Source organism: Fusarium verticillioides, chromosome 11 (assembly GCF_000149555.1).
Source record: "Fusarium verticillioides 7600 chromosome 11, whole genome shotgun sequence".
Taxonomy (NCBI): domain Eukaryota; kingdom Fungi; phylum Ascomycota; class Sordariomycetes; order Hypocreales; family Nectriaceae; genus Fusarium; species Fusarium verticillioides.
This window is the reverse complement of record NC_031685.1, coordinates 1,173,512-1,197,502: the sequence shown is the minus strand read 5'-3', so window position 1 is coordinate 1,197,502 and position 23,991 is coordinate 1,173,512. Positions and strand designations below refer to the sequence as shown.

The 23,991-nt window shown below is 49.7% G+C and overlaps 10 protein-coding genes across 11 annotated transcripts in view; 9 read left to right on the top strand and 1 right to left on the bottom strand.

Moving 5' to 3' along the window:
* Positions 1-1,515: 1,515 nt before the first annotated feature.
* On the top strand, positions 1,516-4,016 carry FVEG_10784 (hypothetical protein; the record flags this gene model as incomplete). Its single annotated transcript, XM_018899956.1, has 2 exons — positions 1,516-2,958; positions 3,012-4,016. The coding sequence occupies 2 exons, from the start codon at positions 1,516-1,518 to the stop codon at positions 4,014-4,016; spliced, it is 2,448 nt and encodes an 815-aa protein (XP_018758131.1).
* Positions 4,017-4,544: 528 nt separating this feature from the next.
* On the top strand, positions 4,545-5,633 carry FVEG_10785 (hypothetical protein; the record flags this gene model as incomplete). Its single annotated transcript, XM_018899957.1, has 1 exon — positions 4,545-5,633. The coding sequence occupies one exon, from the start codon at positions 4,545-4,547 to the stop codon at positions 5,631-5,633; it is 1,089 nt and encodes a 362-aa protein (XP_018758132.1).
* Positions 5,634-7,532: 1,899 nt separating this feature from the next.
* FVEG_10786 (hypothetical protein) lies at positions 7,533-10,037 on the top strand. 2 transcript variants are annotated; one of them, XM_018899959.1, is made up of 6 exons: positions 7,533-7,705; positions 7,777-8,040; positions 8,144-8,305; positions 8,355-8,508; positions 8,563-8,791; positions 8,845-9,910. In XM_018899959.1, the coding sequence occupies exons 2-6, from the start codon at positions 7,805-7,807 to the stop codon at positions 9,777-9,779; spliced, it is 1,716 nt and encodes a 571-aa protein (XP_018758134.1). In that variant the 5' UTR covers positions 7,533-7,705; positions 7,777-7,804; the 3' UTR covers positions 9,780-9,910. The 2 variants fall into 2 exon arrangements, with proteins under 2 accessions (XP_018758134.1, XP_018758133.1); XM_018899958.1 differs by having other exon boundaries at positions 7,533-8,040; positions 8,845-10,037.
* Positions 10,038-10,678: 641 nt separating this feature from the next.
* FVEG_10787 (hypothetical protein) lies at positions 10,679-11,588 on the top strand (the record flags this gene model as incomplete). Its single annotated transcript, XM_018899960.1, has 5 exons — positions 10,679-10,847; positions 10,900-10,972; positions 11,008-11,060; positions 11,116-11,421; positions 11,470-11,588. 5 exons carry the CDS (start codon positions 10,679-10,681, stop codon positions 11,586-11,588), a joined length of 720 nt encoding a protein of 239 aa, XP_018758135.1.
* A 395-nt stretch (positions 11,589-11,983) lies between these two features.
* Positions 11,984-14,703, top strand: FVEG_10788 (hypothetical protein; the record flags this gene model as incomplete). The annotated part of the gene is made up of 5 exons (XM_018899961.1): positions 11,984-12,118; positions 12,169-12,216; positions 12,264-13,230; positions 13,283-13,953; positions 14,002-14,703. 5 exons carry the CDS (start codon positions 11,984-11,986, stop codon positions 14,701-14,703), a joined length of 2,523 nt encoding a protein of 840 aa, XP_018758136.1.
* A 138-nt stretch (positions 14,704-14,841) lies between these two features.
* Positions 14,842-16,252, bottom strand: FVEG_10789 (hypothetical protein; the record flags this gene model as incomplete). The annotated part of the gene is made up of 5 exons (XM_018899962.1): positions 14,842-15,367; positions 15,416-15,795; positions 15,847-15,917; positions 15,964-16,020; positions 16,072-16,252. The coding sequence occupies 5 exons, from the start codon at positions 16,250-16,252 to the stop codon at positions 14,842-14,844; spliced, it is 1,215 nt and encodes a 404-aa protein (XP_018758137.1).
* Positions 16,253-18,142: 1,890 nt separating this feature from the next.
* On the top strand, positions 18,143-19,248 carry FVEG_10790 (hypothetical protein). Its single transcript, XM_018899963.1, has 3 exons — positions 18,143-18,573; positions 18,622-18,913; positions 18,963-19,248. Exons 1-3 carry the CDS (start codon positions 18,279-18,281, stop codon positions 19,189-19,191), a joined length of 816 nt encoding a protein of 271 aa, XP_018758138.1. The 5' UTR covers positions 18,143-18,278; the 3' UTR covers positions 19,192-19,248.
* A 381-nt stretch (positions 19,249-19,629) lies between these two features.
* Positions 19,630-20,715, top strand: FVEG_10791 (hypothetical protein; the record flags this gene model as incomplete). Its single annotated transcript, XM_018899964.1, has 3 exons — positions 19,630-19,680; positions 19,734-20,354; positions 20,410-20,715. 3 exons carry the CDS (start codon positions 19,630-19,632, stop codon positions 20,713-20,715), a joined length of 978 nt encoding a protein of 325 aa, XP_018758139.1.
* A 165-nt stretch (positions 20,716-20,880) lies between these two features.
* Positions 20,881-21,826, top strand: FVEG_10792 (hypothetical protein; the record flags this gene model as incomplete). The annotated part of the gene is made up of 3 exons (XM_018899965.1): positions 20,881-21,202; positions 21,256-21,560; positions 21,617-21,826. The coding sequence occupies 3 exons, from the start codon at positions 20,881-20,883 to the stop codon at positions 21,824-21,826; spliced, it is 837 nt and encodes a 278-aa protein (XP_018758140.1).
* Positions 21,827-23,246: 1,420 nt separating this feature from the next.
* The window catches only part of FVEG_16888 (hypothetical protein), a gene marked incomplete at its 5' end in the record, with an annotated part of 2,143 nt that continues 1,398 nt past the window's right edge, over positions 23,247-23,991 (top strand). Inside the window, one exon of the mRNA XM_018906124.1 lies at positions 23,247-23,921. Within this exon, the coding sequence (XP_018758141.1) occupies positions 23,247-23,921 (675 nt within the window). The remainder of the gene's footprint in view (positions 23,922-23,991) is intronic.

Genomic DNA, 23,991 nt, shown 5'->3' with positions numbered 1-23,991 from the left:
AACCGGGGAAGTCGGGGTATATTTCAGGGCTCCGACGCGGGGGAGGGGACTTGGGAGGCTAATTTGGCGATATTGGGAGAGGCGAGGCGGGTCAGCCGGACAGTCTAGATTTTCATCTGACGATGCACAGTTTTTGGTGTTGAGTTTAGCTTCATGGCGCAAAGCACATCAGAAACCCTCCCTCACCTGGGTCGGGTTTCGTTTCACCGCTCCACTTGGGCATGCCACGACACGACATGGCCGTTGGATATTCGTATCCTCTTGGCAAATGTGGTCTTCATTCATAGGTCGACTTTGTCTACTCGGTTCCATCGGCTGCAGAGGAGGCCGGAATTCCAGGGTCGACACCATCTCTGGAATGGGAAATTTGGTAGGCCAATGGGGCATCATGCAATCCAACGTGCCTGGCAACCAAATGAGCCAAGCTTTTCTGGCCGTGAAGATGATTGGCTTCGTCGGACAACCTTTTGGAAGGGTTTTTTGTTGTTATTACCGGTTATTACCCTGTCTTTGACCATCGTGAACTCAATTGGTGTCGCCTCAATTGGGTTAATCCTGAGGAAACACGACACGAAGAGCCTGTCGAGAGAGGGGAAGAGCCACAAAGGGAACAACACCAAAATGCCATTCATTAGAATGAGCCGTAAGAATGACTACCGATGACAGCTCGACGATAACGATTGCGTTTCGTGCTGCTTTCAATTGGTGTAGAAACATAGCAGGGAGGGGGTCTAAATGCCACGAGATTGCACAAGCGAAACACCAACGCCCCTCGCGAGATGAAGGCATCGTGAAATGTGACTCTCCCGCAAAAGGTCCCATGACCAATTTTCTTGGGGTGTTTTTGCTTTTACCGTACCGTACTTGCAAGGGTAAAAATAGCCTTTCCCCTTCGCTATGGCACGTCCGTGGCAGTCCAGCTGATTGCCATTCCCCCTTCCCATGGCAAAACTTCATGCAACCCCAACCGAGCGGCGTCCACGTACTTGTTTAACCTTTCTGGGTCTCCGACGCTTCGATAGTGGCCGTGCCTCACCTGCAAGATCCGACATCGCGCGCTCTATTCTCTATCTCGTTTCGTTATCACCCGTCCTATCATCCTCAGCACGGGGTCGACCGGCACTTGATGCCCGGTCCAAGACCAAAATAGATCTAGACTCGTCCCGTTATCTCTGTAGCTCTGCTCCCCCGCGTGCCAGGCCCGGAAAACGCAACACCATAAACACACGCCCTCCATCTTTGAACGGATCCGCCTTCTCACGCCGATCACGTGAGCGCTCCCGCAACCGGAGGTTCTCATGTTAGTTGCTCTTATCGTAACCATGACATAGTGACAAGATACTTTTGAGGATGATCTCGGTGAGGAGGAGTGCGGAGTCGTAGATTGCTGATAGAAAGATATATTTCGACTAGAACCTTTGATCTTTGCCAATAGAAGCTTCTGTGTTGGAAACCATTCTCATCTCATTCTCCTTTTTCCATCTCATCTCCTACCTCCATCACATAATAGCAGAAATGGCACCCTCACCGCGGGTTCTCATTATTGGCGCTGGCATCGTCGGCGTCAACGTTGCTGATGAGCTGGTCTCTCGCGGCTGGACCGACATCACGGTCCTGGACCAGGGACCTCTGGACATGCCTGGTGGCTCAACCTCTCACGCCCCTGGCCTTGTATTCCAGACAAACACATCAAAGACTCTCAGCAAGATGGCCACTTACACAGTTGAGAAGCTACTATCACTAGACTGCTTCAACCAAGTCGGTGGTTTAGAAATCGCTACTACTCCTGCACGACTGGAGGAGCTCAAGCGAAAAAGGGGATATGCTTACTCTTGGGGCATAGAGGCGAATCTCATCAGCCCTGAGAAGTGCCTTGAGTTGTACCCCTTGCTGGATAAGAGCAAGGTTCTTGGTGGTCTTCACATTCCTACTGATGGTCTTGCACTGGCTCGTCCTGCTCAAGCGAAGCTTATTGAGCGAACGCGAGCAGCTGGTGTCAAGTATCACGGATCTACAGTGGTCACATCCATCGACCACCACGACGGCCACGTCTCAGCTGTCCACACCAAGAATGGAACTTTCGAGGCTGATATCGTCATCTCATGCGCTGGATTCTGGGGTGTTGAGATCGGAGCCATGGTTGGCCTGCCAGTTCCCCTGACACCAATGGCTCACCAATATGTGCACACAAAGTCGGTTCCTTGCCAGAAGGGCAAGAATGAGGAGCCCAACGGTGCCAAACTTCCCATCCTCCGTCACCAGGATCAGGATCTCTACTACCGTGAGCACGGTGATCACATCGGCATTGGATTCTACGGCCATCGCCCAATGCCCGTTGTTGCAGCCTCGCTTGGCGAGACGCCCAAGAACGTCGATTCCCGAAACATGCCATCCAGCCTTAAATTCACTCCCAAGGACTTCGCACCAGGTTGGGAACTGTCGAAGGAGATCCTTCCTGCTCTCCGAGAAACCGAGATTGACCACGGTTTCAACGGTATCATGTCTTTTACCCCCGACGGTGGCCCTCTTGTCGGCCAGGCCCCCAACTTTGACAACTTCTACGTCGCTGAGGCTGTCTGGGTCACACAATCTGCTGGTGTCGGAAAGGCACTTGCTGAGCTTCTCACTACGGGCCGATCTGAGATCGACCTCTCTGAGTGCGACATCTCCCGCTTTGAGCAGGTTCAACTTTCTCCTGCATATGTTGCCGAAACAACATCTACACAGTTCGTCGAAGTCTACGATATCCTCCACCCCCTCCAGCCCAAGGAGTCACCCCGCAACCTCCGAGTCAGCCCCTTCCACCAGCGCCAGCAGGAGCTCGGTGCCTACTTCCTCGAGGCTGGTGGTTGGGAACGCCCTCACCACTTCGATGCCAACGAGAAGCTGCTCAAGGACTTGCCCGAGGCTTGGAAGCCTGTCGAGCGAGATGCTTGGTCTTCTCGATACTACTCTGCTGTTTCGGCGGCTGAGGCTGGAAGACGAGAACTGCTGTTGCTTTGTACGATCAGACTCCTATTCGACGGCTGGAGATCACTGGTCCTGGTGCTGCTGAGCTGCTTCAGCGCTTGACGACTGGCAACGTTGCTGGAAAGGTTGGCAAGGTGACATTCACCCTGCTCTTGGATAACCAGGGTGGTATCAAGAGTGACATCTTCGTCGCTCGACTCGGAGAGGATCTCTTCCATCTCGGAGTCAACGGCCCCGTCGACCTTCACTACTTCACACGCGAGGCCAAGGTTCAGACCAAGGCCAGCCCTCACCGAGCAGTCCAGGTCCGCGACATCACCGGTGGCCTCGCTGCCGTTGGAGTCTGGGGTCCCCGTTCCAAGGATCTCATCAAGCTCGTCAGCAAGGACGACTTCTCCGACCGGGCTCTGCCTTATCTGAGCGTCAAGAAGGCTGAGATCTCTGGCATTCCCGTCATCGCCACCAACTTCTCATACATTGGCGAAGAAGGCTGGGAGATCTACACAACCGCCGACAACGGTCTGCGACTCTGGGATGCTCTTTGGCAGGGTGGCCAGCCTTATGGAGCCATTGCTGCTGGTCGAAGCGCCTTCAACGCTCTCCGCATCGAGAAGGGCTTCCGATCTTGGGGTACCGACATGACCTCTGAGTACGACCCCTACGAGGCTGGACTCGAGTTTGCTCTTCAGCCAGGTAAGGATGGCTACGTTGGCTACAACGCCCTCAAGGGTCGGTCTAGCGAGAAGGTGTCTCGCCGCATTCGCGGTCTCACTATCGACGATGGTCGCTCCGTCATTCTCGGCAAGGAGCCAGTGTTCGTCAAGGGCCGTGCTGTTGGCTACGTAACAAGCGCAGCATTCGGATACAGTGTCCGCAAGCCTATTGCCTACGCATACCTACCCAAGGAAGTCCTCGAAGGTGACAAGGTAGAGATTGAGTACTTCGGCAAGCGCATCAAGGCTACCGTTACATCTCTGCCATTTTACCAGCCCGAGAAGAGCGCATATGGCCAGACCTCCCAGGCCAGCTTCTCCGCTCGTCTGTAGATTATGAACTTTACGATTTCCTTTGTCTTGGGTGTCTCATCTCTGTTTCTGCGAATAGGACGAGGGTTTTGTGATGCTGGAATTCCTAGATGGCGGAGAAGTCATGTTATGGGAAAAGTCTTAATAGGCAGCTCACTCTTGCATAATGAGCGATGATTTCTACTAGATGTTAATGAACCATGTTTTACAACTATATCACTTTGTTCTCGGTGAATCTGCTACTCGTTTGTGTCATTTGTAAGTCGGCATTGAGTCTTCCCGTGAGCTGTCTTGGCTGACAAGGATAGTGATCCCATCTGCCATTTTTGGAATATCCCAGCGGACATGATAGGTCACGATGCAAGAGCTAGCAGAAAGTAACAGGAATAGTTCGGTTCATAACGTTGCTTCTCAGGGTTGCTTATCAATTCGTCTCGATTACGATTACTCGGATAACAATGGCCTTATAAGTCGTGCCGCGACGAATCATTAGCTCACTCGCTCGACGGCATCCGAGAATCGGGAGAGAAACCTTCGATGGTAGAAGAGATGGCTAAAATGCGAGCTTTTGTAACGGATGGCAAAGGAAGCGGCTCCGTCCAGTTGGTTCCTCGTCCAAGCCCGCGAGAAGGGGAAATTCTTGTCAAGATTCACTACGCGGCTCTGAATCCTGGTGATTGGAAACTCGTTGAAGGCGATGTCTTGGACGGACCAGCACAGCCGGGTCTCATTGCAGGCTGTGACTTCGCCGGTACAGTCGAAGACCTTAACGGTTCAGACTGGAAGAAAGGCCAGAGAGTTGGTGGCTGGGTTCATGGCGCAACCTTCGAAGGTGTTGGATCTTTTGCAGAGTACATGAACATCGAGGCATCACTCGTATTTGCCGTGCCCGACAACATCAGCTTGCAGCAGGCATCGACTATCCCGCTCGCTTTTGCGACGGCCACGCAAGCTATGTATCAACACTTGTCCTTACCTGAGCCCTACCAATCCAGGGAAGACAGAGTGGACTTTCTAGTGTATGGTGCTTCCACGAGTGTTGGACTGTATGCTGTGCAACTTGGCCGGGTCAGCGGTCTTCGTGTCATCGCAGTGGCCTCGTCCAAGAACCATGACCTCCTCAAACGGCTAGGTGCTGAGGTCACAGTCGACTACCACGATGAAGATTGGGTTGGCCGTGTCAAAGAGGTTACTTGGGGGAAATTGAAATATGCCCTCGATAACATTGCAGATGGAGGTTCTGCAGAGAAAGTAGCCCACTGTCTAGCTCACAGCGCAGGGTCTCGCCTGATTTCTCTATCGCCACTCGACAAAGAGTCTCTTCGCGCTGTCAATTCATATGTCAAAGCTGAGTCAATGCTCGCTTTTACAGTCTTTGGTAGGGCGTTGGGTGAGGAATACACTGTGTTTGATAATACAGGGCCCGAGACGCCTGGCGAGAAAAGTGCCTGGGAGAAGTACCTACGACTAGTAACCGGGATGCTGGAGAGGGGCGATCTTGAGGCGAACCCTGTAGTAAAAGTTGGAACTCTGGAAGATGTCATCGACGCTTTTCGATTGAGCAGAGAAGGGCAGTTGTCGGCTACCAAGGCCGTTCTGAGGGCTGAGGCGGAACTTGGAAAGGATGGGTATAAGTGACACGAATGACCGCTGAATCAAAATACGCCCAAATAAACATTATGATCAAGCTGTTGATAACTGTCCGATTATCGCGGAAATTCCCAACGTTGTTTAATCGTTGTTTCTGCTAGCTAACCTAGAGCAGGAAAGAAAACTTACAACCTTAACTCTAAGCGATAAAAGTATTTAGGTAAATCTAGTTTAAGCTTAAGAGACTCTTTACCAAGTTTATTTTAATACCCTATATCAAGGCCTGCTTTTCCCAAAGGCTAAGCAAGATATGGATAATGCTTCCACTGGAGACCGATTCCGCGAACGCGGAACACTCGCTTACCTACTGTTTACGATATAGCAGATAGCAGATCATCAAGGCCGCGATAAGACGCTATCTGTTAGTGCACTATCAGGGCTTGGCGGTTGAATCACAGACGTCATTCCCTGGAAACTTATTCCACCAATTCCAATGCGTGTACGCGATGAGCACGGAATGGGTTGCGACTAATGCAAGCCAAACACAAACAAGGCTTGCCCATTGCGTCATTCTGCCGTTTGACGGAGCTTGTTTAAAACAATCCTTATCGTCGTTTAGATTCGATGCGCGATGAATTTCGCTGATCGTTTTGGCGATGAAGATCAGGAAAACAAGGACAGTGCAGTTTGCACTGGAGCAGGGCGCTGAGTGCGGTAAGATTAGCGCTGTAAATCACTCACTTGCGACACGAGACGATCGCATGCAGATGCAATGCTTGCGACGAGTTTAATGGGAATTAGGTTTTGGAACCCTTGAAGCGGGAGGTCAAAGTTAGAGACGTTGTTTTTATGTAACAGCTTCCTCTTTGATAGTAGATGCCTTGCGCGTCGTGGATATTTCCCCAGACAATGCTTGTCTCTTCGCTGTCATGTGCCAAGATGAACATCACAGTTGCCAAGCTGTCAGAGGCTTCTCCCGCCCTGCCAAGAGATCAAGGACGGTTTTAATTGGGAATATCTCCAACTCCTTCAACTTCATTTCTAGTCACTGCAATTGAAGATGTGCTACAAATACTCATCACCACAATTAAATACACCCTGGCACGTCCTTTTGTCTTGGGCCATCCATCCATGCGTTTGTATTTCTCACCTAAGATTTGAACCAACGAGGATCAGTACCCAAACTCTATCAATGACTGCATCCCATTCCTCCTCCCATGACATGACACAAGTCAAAGTCGGTCCTACCGCAGCAAGACCCGTTTATGTGCCCCTTCTCCAGACTCCAGTCAGATAAAACTCGACTGTCTCTGCCCAATAGCCACTGCTCAATCGTATGTTAGCCTCGGGATCGGCAGCTTGATAAGAGGCCCTTCCGGCTAGCTCGGCTCCGGGCGCGCCCCAGTGATACAGGTGCTACGCCATTTGCTGCCAACTGCTCAATTTCACACGCGCACGCAGATCCAGCAGAGATATTCCGGGGTAAGAAACTTGAATCTATGACAAATAGATTCCTCAAAAGATGCCACTTTCCCCAGACTTGGGAGGAGCCCTTTGCGCGCACCTTATCGAGACTACAGGACATTCATTGCATGTAACACCAAATAAAACATGCCCTCGTCGGTGTTGGACTCGCAGAGAAATCGACGACAATACCTTCGGATCCGAGGATGCACAGAATTAAGCTACAGCCTTAACCTCAGCTCTAAAAACTTCCGATCAGTAGCACTCTTTTCCCTACCTACGTCAGCACGCGACCAAACGGTTGATAGGCTAGTTTCCCTCTCTTCCCTTGCTGCCCCCTAGCTCCTTTTTTTCGGTGGCTTAAGCTTTGGTTCATTCGAGTGTCCACTTCTTTTGCCCCAGCTGAGCAAAGTGCCGCTTTATCCGTGAGATAGAGGAGCAAGCCCCCAGTCTCCAGAAACGGATCACCACAGCAATTCAAGCAGTGAAACCAACAATCAAATCAATGCAGTGCTCCATTGTTACGTACCCTTCCCAGGTACCTTTCTCTCTCTGCATCCTTCCAAGAAACCACCTTCCGCTTTTCATTTAGGTCCGTGTGAGGGATGATCCCCCCGAGTTGCCACTTTTAGCTCGAGTACTGTAGCAGTCGTATCGTATGTATCCGTATATATCTGCCATTAGCCCGCGCTGTCTCTAATTCCCTCTGATCCTCTGACTCTTCAAGACATTGAAGTTTATCTAAACATCTCACCATGTCGGAAATCCATCCTAAACAAGAAGCCCTCGAGGCTCACGATACATCACCGCGATATGATGAGAAGCAAGGCACCACTGAGCCCATTGAGGATGGCCCCAAGCAGTCGTGGGCGCTGCGCAATGGGCTTACTCCCGGCTCATTCGCTCCCCATGATGATTACGCAAAGGGAACTGCTGAGTTGCAGCGTGAGATGAAGCCCCGTCATCTTAACATGATTGCTATTGGTGGCAGGTCAGTCGTTTTCGTTCTGTCGTCATCGTGCAACGCCGGCTTATTGCCGCCCTGCTAAATGATGACGCGCTAATATTGGTTCGGTGTGCTAACTCATTTGCAGTATTGGTGCTGGTTTCTTCGTCGGTAGCGGTTCTGCTCTACAGACTGGTGGCCCTGGTTCATTGACTATTGGTTTCTTGATTATGGGTGTCATGATCTTCAACGTCGTCTATGCTCTCGGTGAGCTTGCTGTCATGTATCCCGTATCTGGTGGTTTTTATACGTGAGTTTTGTCTACCTTCCGATTATAACTTGTGCTAACAAATGACCAGCTATGCCAACCGATTTGTTGATCCCTCTTGGGGTTTCGCCATGGGTTGGAACTATGTCATGCAATGGGCTTTCGTTCTTCCTCTTGAATTGACAGTTTGCGGCACAGTCATCCAATACTGGGCTCCGCATACTAGCGTAGCTATCTGGGTCAGCGTAAGTTCAGCCCCCAATGAAGCCGTCGTGAGCCTGTCGACTGACATATTACAGGTATTCCTTGCTGTGATCATCCTCGTCAACATTTTCGGTACTCTTGGTTATGCCGAGGAAGAGTTCTGGGCTGCACTGCTCAAGCTCTCTGCCACCGTTATCTTCATGATCATCGCTGTCGTCCTCGTTTGCGGTGGAGGTCCTTCTGATGGACAGTACAGCACTTACCAGGGCGCCAAGCTCTGGTATGACCCAGGTGCTTTTCAGCACGGTTTCCGAGGCTTCTGCGGTAAGACATGATTCCTTGTTTCCGTGATGCTCTTCAGGTACTAATGGTCCCAGGTGTGTTCGTCACCGCAGCCTTCTCCTTCAGTGGAACAGAACTTGTCGGTCTCGCTGCTGCCGAAGCCAAGAACCCCGCCAAGTCTCTCCCTGGTGCCATCAAGCAGGTCTTCTGGCGAATCACTCTCTTCTATATAGTTGGCCTTCTGCTTGTCGGTTTCCTCGTCAGCTCTAAGGACTCCAGACTTCTGAACGCTGGCAACGACGACCCTAGTGCCTCTCCCTTCGTCATCGCTGCCGCCAACGCTCATCTTAAAGGATTCGATTCTTTCATGAACGTCATTATCCTAGTTTCTGTCTTGTCTATCGGCGTCTCCTGCGTCTACGGCGGTAGCCGAACTCTCGTCGCACTCGCGCAACAGGGCTATGCTCCCAAATTCTTCTCTTTCATTGATAAGTCTGGTCGTCCTCTTCCTGCTGTTGTGTCCATCATCGCCATCGGCGCTCTTGGATATATCAGTGTTAGTGGTGATGGAAACACCGTCTTCGTCTGGCTCCAGGCTTTGTCCGGTCTGGCTGCTTTGTTCACTTGGGGCTCTATCTGCCTTTGCCATATCCGATTCCGACAGGCTTGGAAATACCACGGTCACACTTTGGATGAGATCCCCTTCCAGCACGTCTTCGGAGTCTGGGGCTCTTGGCTTGGACTGATCCTCATCGTCATCGTTCTGATTGCACAGTTCTACACTGCTATCACTAATCTTGATGGATCACTTGGTACTGCCGAGGGCTTCTTCGAGTCATACCTGGCTTTGCCTGTTGTCATTCTGTTCTATGCTATTGGATACATCTGGAAGCGAGAGGGATGGAGAAAGGTCAGCGAGATTGATCTTGATACCGGCCGTCGCGAGCATGATTGGGACACCATCAACGCTTATCGCGAGCAGCTCGCCAATGGCCCTGCCTGGAAACGCGTGTGGCATTTTCTGTTTTAAGTGCACATAGCGATGTCAATGTACCTCGTAACTGCCTTTTGGCTATGACCACTTCAATCTATATATTTAACGTTCAACTCCAACCTGTGGCTTTTAGAAAAGCGCTTTGAACTAAACTATCACAGCCCGTACTGCGTTGCTATCATTCGTGTTGAGATGTAAATTCAAGGAAGTGTAAAGATTTGATCCTTTGGTCTGGCAGTACTTTGCCTTGGAAGCATTGTCCTCGTTCTAAATGTCTATCATGAACCTCTTGCCAACTTCTAACGGGAGATATCATCGATATGATCAGCACCAGACTGGAGAAGTCAACCGCCGGGAAAGACACTGACTACTTATGTGCCAGGTGTGTATCTCAGGTCCAAGACCAGGCCCGTAGAGGGGAGGGAGGGCAAGCAGCTGCGAGCTTGAACACCAGCGGGAATCTCCAGAAACCCCGAATGACACGCGGAAATTACGTGAGCCTACCTACTGACTGCCAACAGCCGATTCTCGGCTCCTGTTTGTGCAAGCTTCGTATCAAGGTAAATCCCAGGTCCAGGATGGGAGAGAGAGATTCTCTAGCTCTATTAAGTCATCAACGAAAGGCCCCTGGCGGTATCTTGGTCAATTCCGGCTGACGAGAGTTGCCAAGCAATAAGCACTAGCCATGGTTGTTGATTTCAAGCTTCATGGAGACTTTCCAGAAGCCCGGAGACATTCTTTGATGTCCGGAGAGATATGTAGGTGCACTTGGCTAGGCGATAGATGAGCGAGATTCTATGGTAATTTGTGTAGTACCATAATTTCCATGGGCATACAAGACTCCTGTCATTCAGCCCAATCCTCATAAAAGCCGCCGCACTCAATATCGCCGCATCCACCACTGCCACAGACAACTATCCCATCTCCCTGTCATAATGAGCTCTGAAAGCAGAGCTGACTATCCCTGGGAAATAAGCCGAGAGGTAGAGCGGCTCCAGAAACAGCATGCCTGGGTTCAGAGATGCCTTGACAACAAGATTGTCTTTGCACCAATACCACTGGATAAAGAAGGACTCAGGATTCTCGACGTCGGGTGCGCCGATGGTAATACTCCGACTGTCGAAGGTGTTGTTAACTTGACTAACAGGAAGAATAGGAGTTTTGCTTCGAGACCTGAAGCAGCAGGTTTCTCCATCTGCTCAGCTCTTTGGCGCTGATCAGAACAACTTGTCAGAGCCTTTGACTTGACACACATGAGGTACAGTATCCTTGGAGCTGCCAAGGCGGGCTACCAAAAAGCCATTGATCATCTCGCCTGTGAGTAACCAAGACTGTCTTCACCATTTTAGGTCACACTACTGACTTCACACAGCTACGGTTGCTCCTGGAGGTTGGCTGCAGGTCCACGAGCTTGATTTTGATCTGACAGATCGGCCCAACGTAGGTCCAGCGCGGAGAGATGTGAGCAATCTCATCGCAGCCATGTTCGATGGTATGGGCATGGGATCAAATTGCATTCGCAAACTACCGGGTGCATTTGAGGCAGCAGGACTAGAGAACGTGACCGTCCATTCAGTAGATTTGCCCATGGGTAAGCTGCTGGGTGATGATGAAGCAGCTGAGTTATCGTGGCAGCCTTTCGTGATTACCATCCCAAGCTTCCTTGAGGGCGCAAAGGGTGAGTCTTATCTTTCCAAGTCTCTGAGAATTTGACTGATAGCAACAGCCCTCGGTGTCAAGCTACCTGTTATGTATGAGAATTTGGCTGAGAGGTTTGAGAAGGAAGTCAAGGGAATGGGTGCCATGTTTCGAGCGTTGGTCACAATTGGACAAAAGCCAGCGTGAGCTATACTATGTAGGATATTCTCGGGATTGTGCATAATCCTTCTACTTGGTGTTTGACCAGGACCCAGCTGCCGAGCTGTCAGCATGCAGTTACCCCAGCTTTGCAATGAAACTAGTGTCAATTACAAAGACTTTGTCATGGTTATTAACTCAAGAGCGGAGTCTCCACCAAACAGAATAAAGGTTGACAGTCACCCCGACGATCGTGTTGCCAAGATGTTTCCAACGACCAAATACCTCAATCCAACGTGAGGGGACCTGTAATTTTAGCGGCCCGAACAGCCGACGGCTAAATCCTGCTGAGTAGTGCCATTCAACAAAACTCAGCATTAGTCCCAATTCCACGAAGAATCTCTTCTATTATTATCATACATTTGTTGAAAACATCAGACAATATGGCCGAAGCAAATTTTGTAGATGTTGAAGCTCTGTTGAGCAACTTGACGCTGGATGAGAAGGTGGAGCTTCTGGCGGGCCAGGGATCATTTCGCATGACCGGTCTTGAAAAGCATGGAATTCCTGCGCTTATTGTAAGTCTGAGATGACAAAAATGAGAGGAAATATGAAGCTGACAGGCTAGACTTCAGATGGACCTCATGGAATCCGAGGACGGCGGTCGTTCACTCGTGTGAGTACCCCTCAATGTCTGGAAAGCAAAAACTAACAGGCCGCTAGATGCCGAGTCCAATGCTACCGTCAGCAACGGGAATGGGCGCTACCTTCAACACTGAACTCATCCACAAGATCGGAAGCCTTCTTGGTGAAGAAGCAAAGGTCCGCGGTGTTCATGTCTTGCTAGCACCGACACTTTGCCTACAGCGCTCACCCTTGATCGGACGCGGTTTTGAAGCCTTTGGCGAAGACCCGTTTCTCAGTGGAACTTTGGGCGCGCATTACATCAATGGCGTTCAAGAACAGGGCGTCGCAACAAGTGTCAAGCACTATGCAGCTCACGATCAGTCTGACAACAGTATCGAGGACAACGTGGTTATGACCGAGCGCACCCTTCGAGAAGTTCACATGCTACCCTTCCAGCTCGCCCTTCGAGGATCAGATCCCTGGACGATCATGACGTCCTATAACAAGATCAACGGGATTCATGTAAGTGAGGATCCTCTACTGATGAAGGAGATCCTGCGTGAAGAATGGGGGTTCAAGGGACTTGTTATGAGCGACTGGTTCGGCACATACAGCACATCCGAGGCGATCAACGCTGGCTTGGATCTTGAGATGCCTGGACCAACAGATTGGAGAGGAAAGCGCCTCAGTATTGCTGTCAACTCTCGAAAGGTGTCCAAAGCAACAGTCGATACGGCCGTCGAGAACGTCCTGAACCTTGTCAATAAGTGCAAGGCTGGCGAGAAATCAGGAAAGCCTCCTCAATCGGATACGCCAGAGCAGCGAGCCCTGATTCGACAGCTGGTGGCTGAGTCAGTAGTACTACTGAAGAACGACAAGCAAAGACTACCGATAGGAAACCCGAAGAATCTCAAGTTTGGATTGATTGGAGATCACGTCAAGAACCCTGCTCTTTGCGGTGGTGGAAGTGCCGAGGTTGAGCCCTACTATGGCATCACCCCATATGAGGCGATCAAGGAAGTTGTAGGAGAGGAGAATATCACATATACTCCAGGCTGCAATTGTAAGTCATACGTTATGCCATCACTACTCCTACGTGCTAATACTACAAACAGCCTTCCGATTTAGTCCCCTCATCAAGGGTCATACACCCCCAGATTCCGATACTGAGGGCTGGTCTGTCGAGATCTTCGGAGAGGACCCGCAGGAGAGCCCCAATGCCAAGGTCCTTGTCTCAACTACAGCCGAGAAGCAACTAGTCGATGTTCCAGAGAGCTACCACGCCTCACTCCCAACCAAATTCTACGCCAGAGCGAAAGCTAAATACACTATCCACGAGTCTGGAAAGCTCAAGTTCGGCTTCAGCACCTCTGGAAAGGGAAAGCTCCTCATTGATGGCAAGGAGGCTATCGATTTGTGGACAAGCCAGCCTCCAAAAACTGACTCAACACCTTGCTTCAACCGACTGTCCATGGAGAGGTTTTACGAGGGCGAATTTGAAAAGGGCCAGGTACTAGACCTCGAGGTGCTCCAAGTTAACGAGAGCCTCTCAGGCGGTGTTGGCACTGCACAGACACTCGCTGGTCGCGTTGGAATTTTTGAGCTCTACAACGAAGACCAGGGAATCAAGGATGCCGTGGACCTCGCCAAGAAGGTTGATGTCCCCATCGTTATCACTGGCTTATCATCAGACTTTGAGTATGAGGGCAGTGACAGGAAGCACCTAAGGCTTCCCGGTCGCGTGGACGAATTGATATCGGCTGTTTTGGAGGCCAACCCCGATTCTGTAAGCTGACCTTTGTTTAGCCGAAATGCTTAAGCTGACACGTCACAGATTATCATTACGCAATCAGGGTTGCCCATCGAGATGCCATGGGAGTCTCAAGCGGCGACTCTTCTTCACGCCTGGTTTGGCGGCCAAGAGACAGGTCATGGCATGGCTGATGTCCTTTTTGGCAAGGTCAATCCCTCCGGAAGGCTCTCACTAACATTCCCCAAATCCGTCAAGCATACTCCAGCGTACCTCACCTTCTCCAAGGCGGACTACGACATTGTGTATGGTGAAGGTGTCTTTATCGGTCATCGTTACTATGAGATGGTTGATCGAGAGCCACTCTTCTACTTCGGTCACGGCCTATCATACTCAAAGTTCGAGTACTCAAATCTCAATGTCCCAAATGAGTTTACACCAGCAGCTGATCACCAGATGAGAGTCACTGTCGACATCACTAACAAGGGCGCCTTTGCGGGTGCCGAAGTTGTTCAGCTGTACATCCACCATGCGGACAGCTCTCTTCAACGGCCAGTCAGAGAGTTGAAGGCATTCACCAAGGTTAATGTGGATGTCAATGAGACCAAGACTGCGGAACTTACTCTTGATAAGTATTCCTTATCATTCTGGGACCAGGAAGCATCAAAGTGGAAGGCTGAAGCTGGAAAGTACACCGTGATACTTGCTTCCAGCTCAAATCCAAAGGATGAGATTGCGCGCGCAGACTTTACCTTGCCCAAGACTTTCTTCTGGAAGGGCCTCTAGATACTCTGAGTACATACCAGTGTGATAGTCTGTCATGGGTAATGGACTGTGATTGATCGCTCAGTCGGCACGCCGCCCCCCCTTAGTGATGTTGCTCGATAAGACTCTATTTCTGACCAAAGGAAACTCTATGATATTCTACCTAGGACTGTACATAACCTCCGTCGTCGAAACAATCTCGATGCCATCAGTTTTACCGTTTCTGTGGTAATGAGAGTTGCTCCTGCGTGAACCAGCAACACCAGGACCTACTCCAGGCGCAGTCACCAAAACTTGGAGATTGCCATTGTCGAAACTTTTCTGGGGTTTGGGCCAGAGTGTAGCTTCATCGTCATCGTTGACCTTTCTTCCTGACTCGGAGTCATCTCCGGATTGAAGTTCGATGGCATCAGCTTGCTTGCGACTCAGCTGCCTTCGGCTCTTGATAGCATTGGATCCGCCTGTTTCTCTAGAGGGCCCACCATAGCTGACACCGTGGCTGCTAAAGACTTTAGGTAGGATTCGCTTGAAGAAGGGTTTGAGAGAGCTGGCAGATGCGCATATGACACAGCCAGTCAGCTCAGCGTACATCCAGCATAGTTCGTAAGCGAGACCCCAGGTGTAGTTGGGGCTGCTGAATAGCTTGACAGTGAGAACACAATTGTAGATGGCGACGATGATGACACTGGACCTGTCAGTACTTCAGTCAAGCGATGCAGGAAGGGTTACTCACAAGCCACCGGTAGTGAACAGGAACAGAAGGGACATCTTCTGCCGACGAGGAATTTGTAGCGGGATAACGATCCGTAAAGGCAGCAGCAGAATGACCAGATCCATGACTACGTTGGCAACAGACGCAGCCAAGAAGAAGCCGAACTTGTCCACACATTTGCCTGTTGCTTGAGCGGCAAGGTCCCACGAGGCCTTAATAGGTTGGCAGCCAAAGAGACTAATCATAGCGTAGATGAGGGCATAAAGACCAAAGAGGCTGATCAGGACATAGATGGCCATGCGAAAGGTTAATTCGGGTGAAAGGCGGAGATAGAAGAAGAGAAGAGAGATTTTGGCGAGATCCGAGGACAGCATGTAGAAGATGTTGACGGGGATAGTCCACTGCAAGAGGTCAGTCATCTCGAAGACGTATAGGTTAGTTCAGAACCGTACTTTGAGCAATGATTCGTATTGCGATTGAGTAACCTGCCAGAAGTTGGTGGCACAGCCTCCTTGGGCAACCACTGTCCTTGTTAGTATGGATGTGTTGATATGAATGAGACGACTTACTGCCCATGGTGCATGCATAAAAGAGCCAACATGCTATAAGCGAAGCGCCAGTAAGGACTGAATAAAGGTTAGCTATACTGGACCCTCGATGCGAAAGCATGAACCTACAGTCGTCAAGGCGAAGAGGGTTCTTGAGTAGCCGCACTCTGGTCAAGATCCGGAGTCCATAAACAACCGTGCCGAGTGTGAACAGACAAGCACCCAGAATGATCTGTATAGTCGCAGCGCTTCCAGCTTCCCATCTGCCCTGCCCCTTGGGCGGCTCCATCATGTACACCTCATCAGCCATGGCGATTTGCGACCCGGCCGCAACAGTATCAGATGATCGTAGAGTGAGAAGTCGAGTTTAACAAGACAATGAATTCAGCGTTAAGCCAGGAGGTTTCCAGCTGGGAAGTGCTTCAAGGTTAATCTAATGATGAATCGTGAGATCTGCAAGCTTATTCCTTATTCTGTTTCAACGGCGGACGTTGTCAGGAGCTTTCTTTTTCGTCTCCAACGGCTCCACCGCTGTTCATCAAGGATGATCTTCCCGTTACGAACCCGAGGCAACAAGGCCGATGTCAGTACTGGGGGCCTTGTAAGGGACTTTAAACCAGACCCAAGAACTTGTCCAAAACTTGTGCGCCTCACTTGCCACTATGACCTACAGTTCCAGGCCAGTGAGGAGCGAGGCAAGGCCCCTCGCTTAGGCTTTGGTACTTCTGCATTGAGAAACATCCGACCAACATATTATTCCTTTTTCTTCGTTGAATTATCCATATCTAGCGATGCGATTCGCTTGATGCGCAAACGTAAGTGGGCTAATTGCAACGGTCTTCAGGGGCGTCAGCTCGGCTTTGGCAGTTCCCGGCTGAGTGGTTTTGCTTTGCCTGATGCGAGATCCACAAAGACAAGAAATGCATGACCTACGAATCTCTATTCGAGCATGTATACTAGGCTTCTGGATTGGTTGGATCTCGGGCATTAAACCGTAAATTATGATGATACGCTCCTGGCAACGAGCCAAGGCCGTTGACCAGCGTTGAGACAATACTGACCCATGATTTTCGCAAACATCATCCAACGGCTGCAGATCACTTCTGTAGCGTGCTTTCTATCCGGTATTATATATGGGGCTTGCTTCAGGAACAACAGGGCTGAAATCCCTTGCGTATCCAGGCCACTGGGCTGGGACAAAACATCTTGATCCGTAAAGGGGACCGTGGCATCATACTTAATCAGCATTATTCATTCAACACAGCACCGCAGCATATAGCAACAATTACCAACCTCCGTTGGGATTTTCCACTCTCGCCTCCTCCTTATCAGCGACTTCTCGTATCATATTTTCAGCTTCTGCAGTCCCACTGTGTTTGACGATATATCACTTTTACTTTCTTTTGTCGCCTCCACCGTCTGGTAATCTGACCTTCTTTCTCGTTTCTCGTTCGCCCGGGAAGACCTCTCCTTATCCCTGTATCTTTCCAAAAAAAAAAAAAAAAAAAAAAAAAAAGAAATCCTGTGAAAAGAGAAAACAACAGCCTCCACGTCCTGGAATAATAAGGATCTGATCCTTGTCAGGAGATCCACGTTGAACCCACAAATCCCACTTTCGCTCCGTTGCTAAACTCCTCAGAAGCAGCAATAGAAATGAGAATCACGGACCGGACCGCCGGAAATGAGGCAGGCCGTTATCTCCCGTTGCGCTAATGGTAATAATCATCTCATGTACGTTTCGTTTGCCGCCCTTGGACAAACTCAAGAGGAAGAAGAAAAGAGATATCAAGAGCTTTGTTTCCCCTCTTGTCGACCCACGCCATGAAGAACTAGGATTGGTCAGAACACATAAACTGTTCGATCCTTTGAGCCGTTCCCTGCAATGCTCAGATTTCTCGCCCACACAATGTAACTCAACCGGTTCTGCTGTAGGGATCAAGACACAATACCAAGGCAGCCCCCGTTTTCGAAACGGTTTTGCTGCGGGATCATTAGACGATGCAACACTATGTGATGATCGCTTCCGTCCCATCGGGCGCGTTATCCTCTCGGGGAAAGAGATAACGCAGCGACTCAGTATCTTCCCTGTATACCATCCCCCACGACTCAAGAAGCTCCATTTTATGTGCTCCATACCAAGATATTAGCAGCTTATTTCATCCCCGGTCGCTTTGTATCACTCAATCACCCTCTAGGACCACTCAAAGCTTGGCTTGCTCGGAAGGTATCTGGAGTCGCCTATATAATCTACCCAGTCAACAGCAGCAGCCGATACTCCATTCTCTTACAGGTTGCAGCTTTATTATTACTTTTTTTTTCTTTTTTCGACTCTAAAAATGGCAGACCTTTACCCTTTCCAAGACAAGGTCATTGTTGTCTCTGGTGCTAGTCGCGGGACAGGCCTGGCCCTCTCGCGCTACCTTTTGGTACGTGGAGCCAAGGTTTCCATGGCTGCTACTTCGGAGGAGAATCTGAAGAAAGCCGTTGCTGGCATTGAGCAGGATATTCCTAATGTCGAAGATCGGGTCATTTATTTTCCCACAGATGTCAGGAATCCTGATGATGTCAAAGCATGGATTGAAGGGACTGTTGCCAGGTGGGGAGAGTTGGATGGTGCTGCAAATGTTGCAGGTGGGATGATTGGCTCCTGATATGGACAAATACTAACCAGTTTAATAGCCAAGATGAACAAAAGTATCCACCCCATTGAAGACCTCGAACTCGAAGAGTTGAAGGAGGTTCTCGACGTGAATGTCATCGGCACCTTCAACAGTATCAAGTACGAGATGAAGAACATGAAACCCGGAGGCAGCATCGTCAATTGCGGCAGTCAACAGGTCAAGTATGCTTCTGGAAACATGGGGGCATACGCAGCCTCAAAGAACGCCATCCGCGGCTTGAGTCAATCAGCTGCATATGAAGGCGGTGCCAAGTACCCCAAGAACCCCATCAGAGTCAACCTTCTATGCCCGTAAGTAATCTTCCATGTGACACAAGCCATCAACTTACATATATGACAGAGGATGTATTGATACCGATATGATCCGTCAGCCTCTCCACTTGCCCAATGGTGCAGGTACGTGGACGATGACGGAGGGCGATCACTTGACGTCAATCATCAAGCGCTACTCTAAGCCTGAGGAAATTGCTGCCTCCATAGCATTCTTACTGGGAGATGAGAGTAGATTCATGACAAAGCAGGAGATATACGTTGATGGTGGCTGGATGGAGGCCAACTATGTAGCTTAGGTGTCATCTTAGATCCGAGTTCTAGATATCGACGCAACAAATGCCATCAAAAGCCTCAAGTCCTGTATTCTTGCACCTGCAGGATGATTTGTAATGCAATCTGATCAAAGTCCGCATTACAAATGCATCTTCATGGGTTTTCTCCGTCGTATCGAAGCTGAATGCTAGACATGAGGCTCCAGCATATCCCCCAATAGGAAACTGCATGTCTTGGCGAAGTCATCGGACGAACCACGTCTCCAAAAGCTCGTTCTGACGCTATCTGTAATTGGCAACAGCACTTCTTGGCAGATTTACGACATTGAAGTCATGGAGCAAGATATTTGCTTTCAAGCAGTATATAAGTCGAGCATGTTACTATGATAGTCTCCAGTTCGTCGTTCAATCATTCACATCTTATATCTTCAATCTTATTGTTCACTGCCAAAGAAAAACATCATGACTTCCACTGGAAAATCACCTCTCAAGCTGATTCTTGGAGCCGCGAACGTGAGTAATTGGGCGGCTTTGCTTGAATTAACACTAACCAAACACTCATGAAGATCGGAGATAAGGAACATGACCCTTGGGCTCGCTTCGATACTCCAGATGAAGTCAACGCCTTCATCAATGCCTTCGCTAAACGGGGCTACACTCAGCTCGACACTGCTGCAGTCTATTCACCCCAGGCTCCCTACAGCTCCGAACCTCGTCTCGGCGCCGTCAACGCAGGCGAGCGATTCAGTATCGACACCAAAGCAGATTTCATGAAGGGCCATACCAAAGAGAACATTACTCATGATATCGACAACTCACTCAAGCTTCTGAAGATCGACCAGATCAATATCTATTATCTTCATGTGCCTGATCGTAACAATCCGGTTGAGCCAGCTCTTGAAGCTCTCAACACGGCTTATAAAGATGGCAAGATCAAAACTTGGGGCATCTCCAACTTTCGAGCTGATGAAGTTGAAGAGATGCTCGATATCTGCGAAAAGAGGGGTTTCGTCAAGCCTGTTGTTTATCAGGGTCACTATAACGCACTTGTCCGCGCCGGTGAGAAGGAGCTGTTCCCCATTCTCCGAAAGAACGGCATAGCGTTTTATGCCTATAGTCCTGCTGCTGGCGGTCTCTTTTCTGGGAGCCACAAAAATCCCGTTCCAAATGGACGATTTGACCCGGCAGTGAGTAGAAAATTCTGGCAGGATTGCTTCTGGCGACATGACTGACATCTTGTAGCACAAATCAGGAAGCATCGCTAATTCGCTCTACATCAAGCCATCCGTTCTCGGAGCAGTCGACAAGGCCATTGAGGTGTTCGCCAAGCATAACATTGGAGGACATGCTGCAGCCCTCAGATGGACAGCGCATCACAGCATTCTCGACAGGAGATACGGCGACGGGCTGATCATCGGTGCTTCTAGCCCCCAACAGCTCGAGGACAATATTGAAACAGTTGAGGAGGGGCCGCTGCCTGAAGAAGTTGCTGCTGCTCTTAACGCCGTGTATGAGGAGGCTGGTGATGAGGTTTCTTACCATATGTAGTTAGGTTCCTAAGACTAAGCTCAAAATAGTAGGAGCACTTCTTGGCATGAGATTGTGAATTATTAAGCATCATCATCATTACAATGCTCAAAAGCATCCCTAATCGTGACAGACAGTCGATACTTGATACCGATGGTTTCAATACTCATGCCAATAATCTTCAGCATGCAATTCATTACTGTGACTAAGCCTGGCCAACGTGCTTCAGCCCAGACGACGCGAAAAGCTCACTCTCACGCAGCTCGTGTCGCCCATGCACGGACACGAAAACAAAGAATGGTGCACTACCAGGGCCAAAAGAGACAGCAAAGCGCAACAAGCCATGATGAACCAAATAATCTACCGACAGAACTTGGCCTCCCACAGATCAGCGGACTGCAAAAGCTAACATCTGTACCTTTCACATTACCTGGCGATTTCCAACCCAGTAACATAATTTATTTTATTAAATCCCTCTCGACACTTGAGCACTCCATCTTTAGTCAATGTGAGTTTCGCGTGATCGACGTAGGGTAGCATTTCCTAACCATCCCCGCGTAGATCTTCAAACTGTCTTGCCCTCCCAAATTGCACATTGCCCTATCATCATGGACATCGCAGAACAAGCAGCTGAGATCAGAAGGAACTGGATCTTCTTCGTTTCTACTGATCCAGTTCTTCTCCGAGGCTGTCTTCTTGCAGCATGTCGATACTTGGCTCAAGTTGAGCTCCGTGATGAGTACACATTGTTGGCCATCCAGTACAAGCAATACTATTTACAAAGCCTTCGGAAGGGACTCTCTTCGCGGACTCTTCCGTCGCGTCGGAATGCGGTTGCAATGACCACAGTTCTCGCGCTGGATGAGGTGAGTCGATCGATAGGGCCAGAGATAACATGACAAGCTGAGTGCTGACTACGTAGATTACTTGTGGAGATCACCTTGTCGCTGCAAAACATGTACTAGGCGCCATGAAGATGGTTGAGGATGCCGGTGGGCTCGACCGTCTTGGGCTGAATCATCTTGTCCGTTATGTCCTCTACAACCTCATGTTCGGCAAGCGATTATCAGAATGGGATGTGGATCTACAACTGGCCTCAACGCTCATGACACCAGACTCAATACTGCCCTAATCATGCCAAAACACATCTCGAAACAGCAGCGTTCATTCCGCGGCCCCTATTAATTGGTCACCCGATCGCGATGTTCCGACTTATGCTCATTTCTCCGACGCGCTCCAGTGCATCTGTTGGTCTCGTCTAGCTAGTGGCGTGACGTGTTATTTCTGCCTTATGGCTGGCACGCAAAGCTAGACGGGATAAGGTATACAAGGTTAAAAAAATGCATATTTGTTTATTTACGAGACTCGGGCGGGAGTGAGACATTCCCAAGGATCAACTGAGACCTTTTGACATGAATCTATTGCCACAAATTTCCGCGCGAGTTCCGGACGTCGGCAGGCGGTCAATAGTCTCGAGCTCTGATATTATGATTGATATGGCACTTTTGTTTAGTTTGAGCGCGTTTTCTTCGGCTCTTCAATCTCTTGAGCTTATGGCTCAGTCGATTGGCTCTAAAACTCAGACATGCTTTGACGATTCCGTTCTCACAGAGAAACAACAATCTCAAAAGTCAACTGATATTAGGATTAGATGGCTGGGTCTGAGTCTGCCCTATTATGGTTCTCGCTTATGTGAAAGGGGTCTAGGAATCTTGGTTCAAGCTTAAAGAAAGCTTATACGCTGGACTGCTTCAGCCTGCGAGCCAAGCAGTCTGGGCATCGGCCGCCGGCAAGTCAGATTCCACACCAGAAATGAGGTTTTACCCGTTCAAAAGCCGTGGTTGGGCAATTACGGAGGGAAGGTTGTGACTAAAACGAGGGCCCGAGACATTGTGCTCACTATCCCTTCAACTCATGAGCCGACACTCGTCCCCGACTTTAAATCCGTTGTAAGGATGAGGGAGTCTTTCGGAGTCTTTTGAGCCAAGAAGGAATTGAACGAGAAATTCTGGGCATGTTATTGTGTATGGCATATGTGGTTCAGGCAAACACCAAAACTTCTTTTTGCCCAAGCCGGCAATAACATGACCTCCCTTCAACACCTTCTTGGCACTGCAGCATTCTTCACCCAAATACGAGGTCATCTGATAAAACTTGTCAAATATTCAGCTGAAACATTCTCAAGGGACATGTCTCGTGTGAGGTAAATCTTTGACCCCTTCAAGCCTTTGACAGGCTGGCACTCTAATCTGGGGAAGTATCGAATTTCCCCAATTCCAGCGGCCCTACCCCAGATTATGGACTAGTCCATCGTGGCTCTAAACGAAGCTAACGTGAATATTTCCGAGGGAGGTTCCCTCATGAAAGTCTGAGTATAAGAAGGCCGTAGATATCTCTCCAAATCAACTTCCTCAGCTCAGCCAGCATCACTCATTCACACCCGGTTGCGTCTGCCACTCTTTACTAACCTAGTTCTTCACATTCACTCTTTTTGTTTTCTGTTTTACATCCAACTTAATCACTCTCTTTTTTCCTGATATTCATCTTTCAAGATGAGATACTCCCTCGGCTTCTCCGGTCTTTTGACCGTGGCCTTGAGCTCCACTGGCCTCGCCCAGACTACGACTCCTGGACCTTCTACCACCGACTTCTCCACCTCTGGTGGCATGAACGTCCCCACCTCGGTCACCTCTCAGCTGCCCGTCACTTTCACCACCACCATGACCACTATGGCCAAACCCACCAAGTCTCCCGTCCCTGGCAAGTGTGAGTGCGGCACTGGAACCTGCTTCACCCCCGAGATCTGCAGCATCGAGTGTACCACCGTGTATGAGGACTGCTGCAGTATTGAGGGCTCTGACATCCAGGTGTGCAAGAACCAGTACACCGTCTGTCTCGGCTACAACCCCTACGACTCTGTCTTTGTCAAGCCCACCAGTTGCAAGCACGACAAGAGCTACTATATCGAGTACGAGTCCAAGTACACCAGCTCTTACTTCGAGGAGAAGTACAGCTCCTACTACTCCTCTTCTTCATACTCCACCTCTTCTTACCACTCTGGCTACCACGCCGGCTACTACACTGCCGAATACTGCTGCCTCGAGTGCACCACGATCTACGATGAGTGCTGTGCTGTTCCTGGTGCTGATATCGCTATCTGCAAGGAGAAGTACACTGTCTGCCTCGGCTACAACCCCTTCACCGTCGTTCCCTGGGAGGTCCCCTCTGTCTGCAAGCACGAGGAGTCTTACTACAAGGAGTACGAGTCCAAGCACGGCGAGTCTTACTACAACTGAA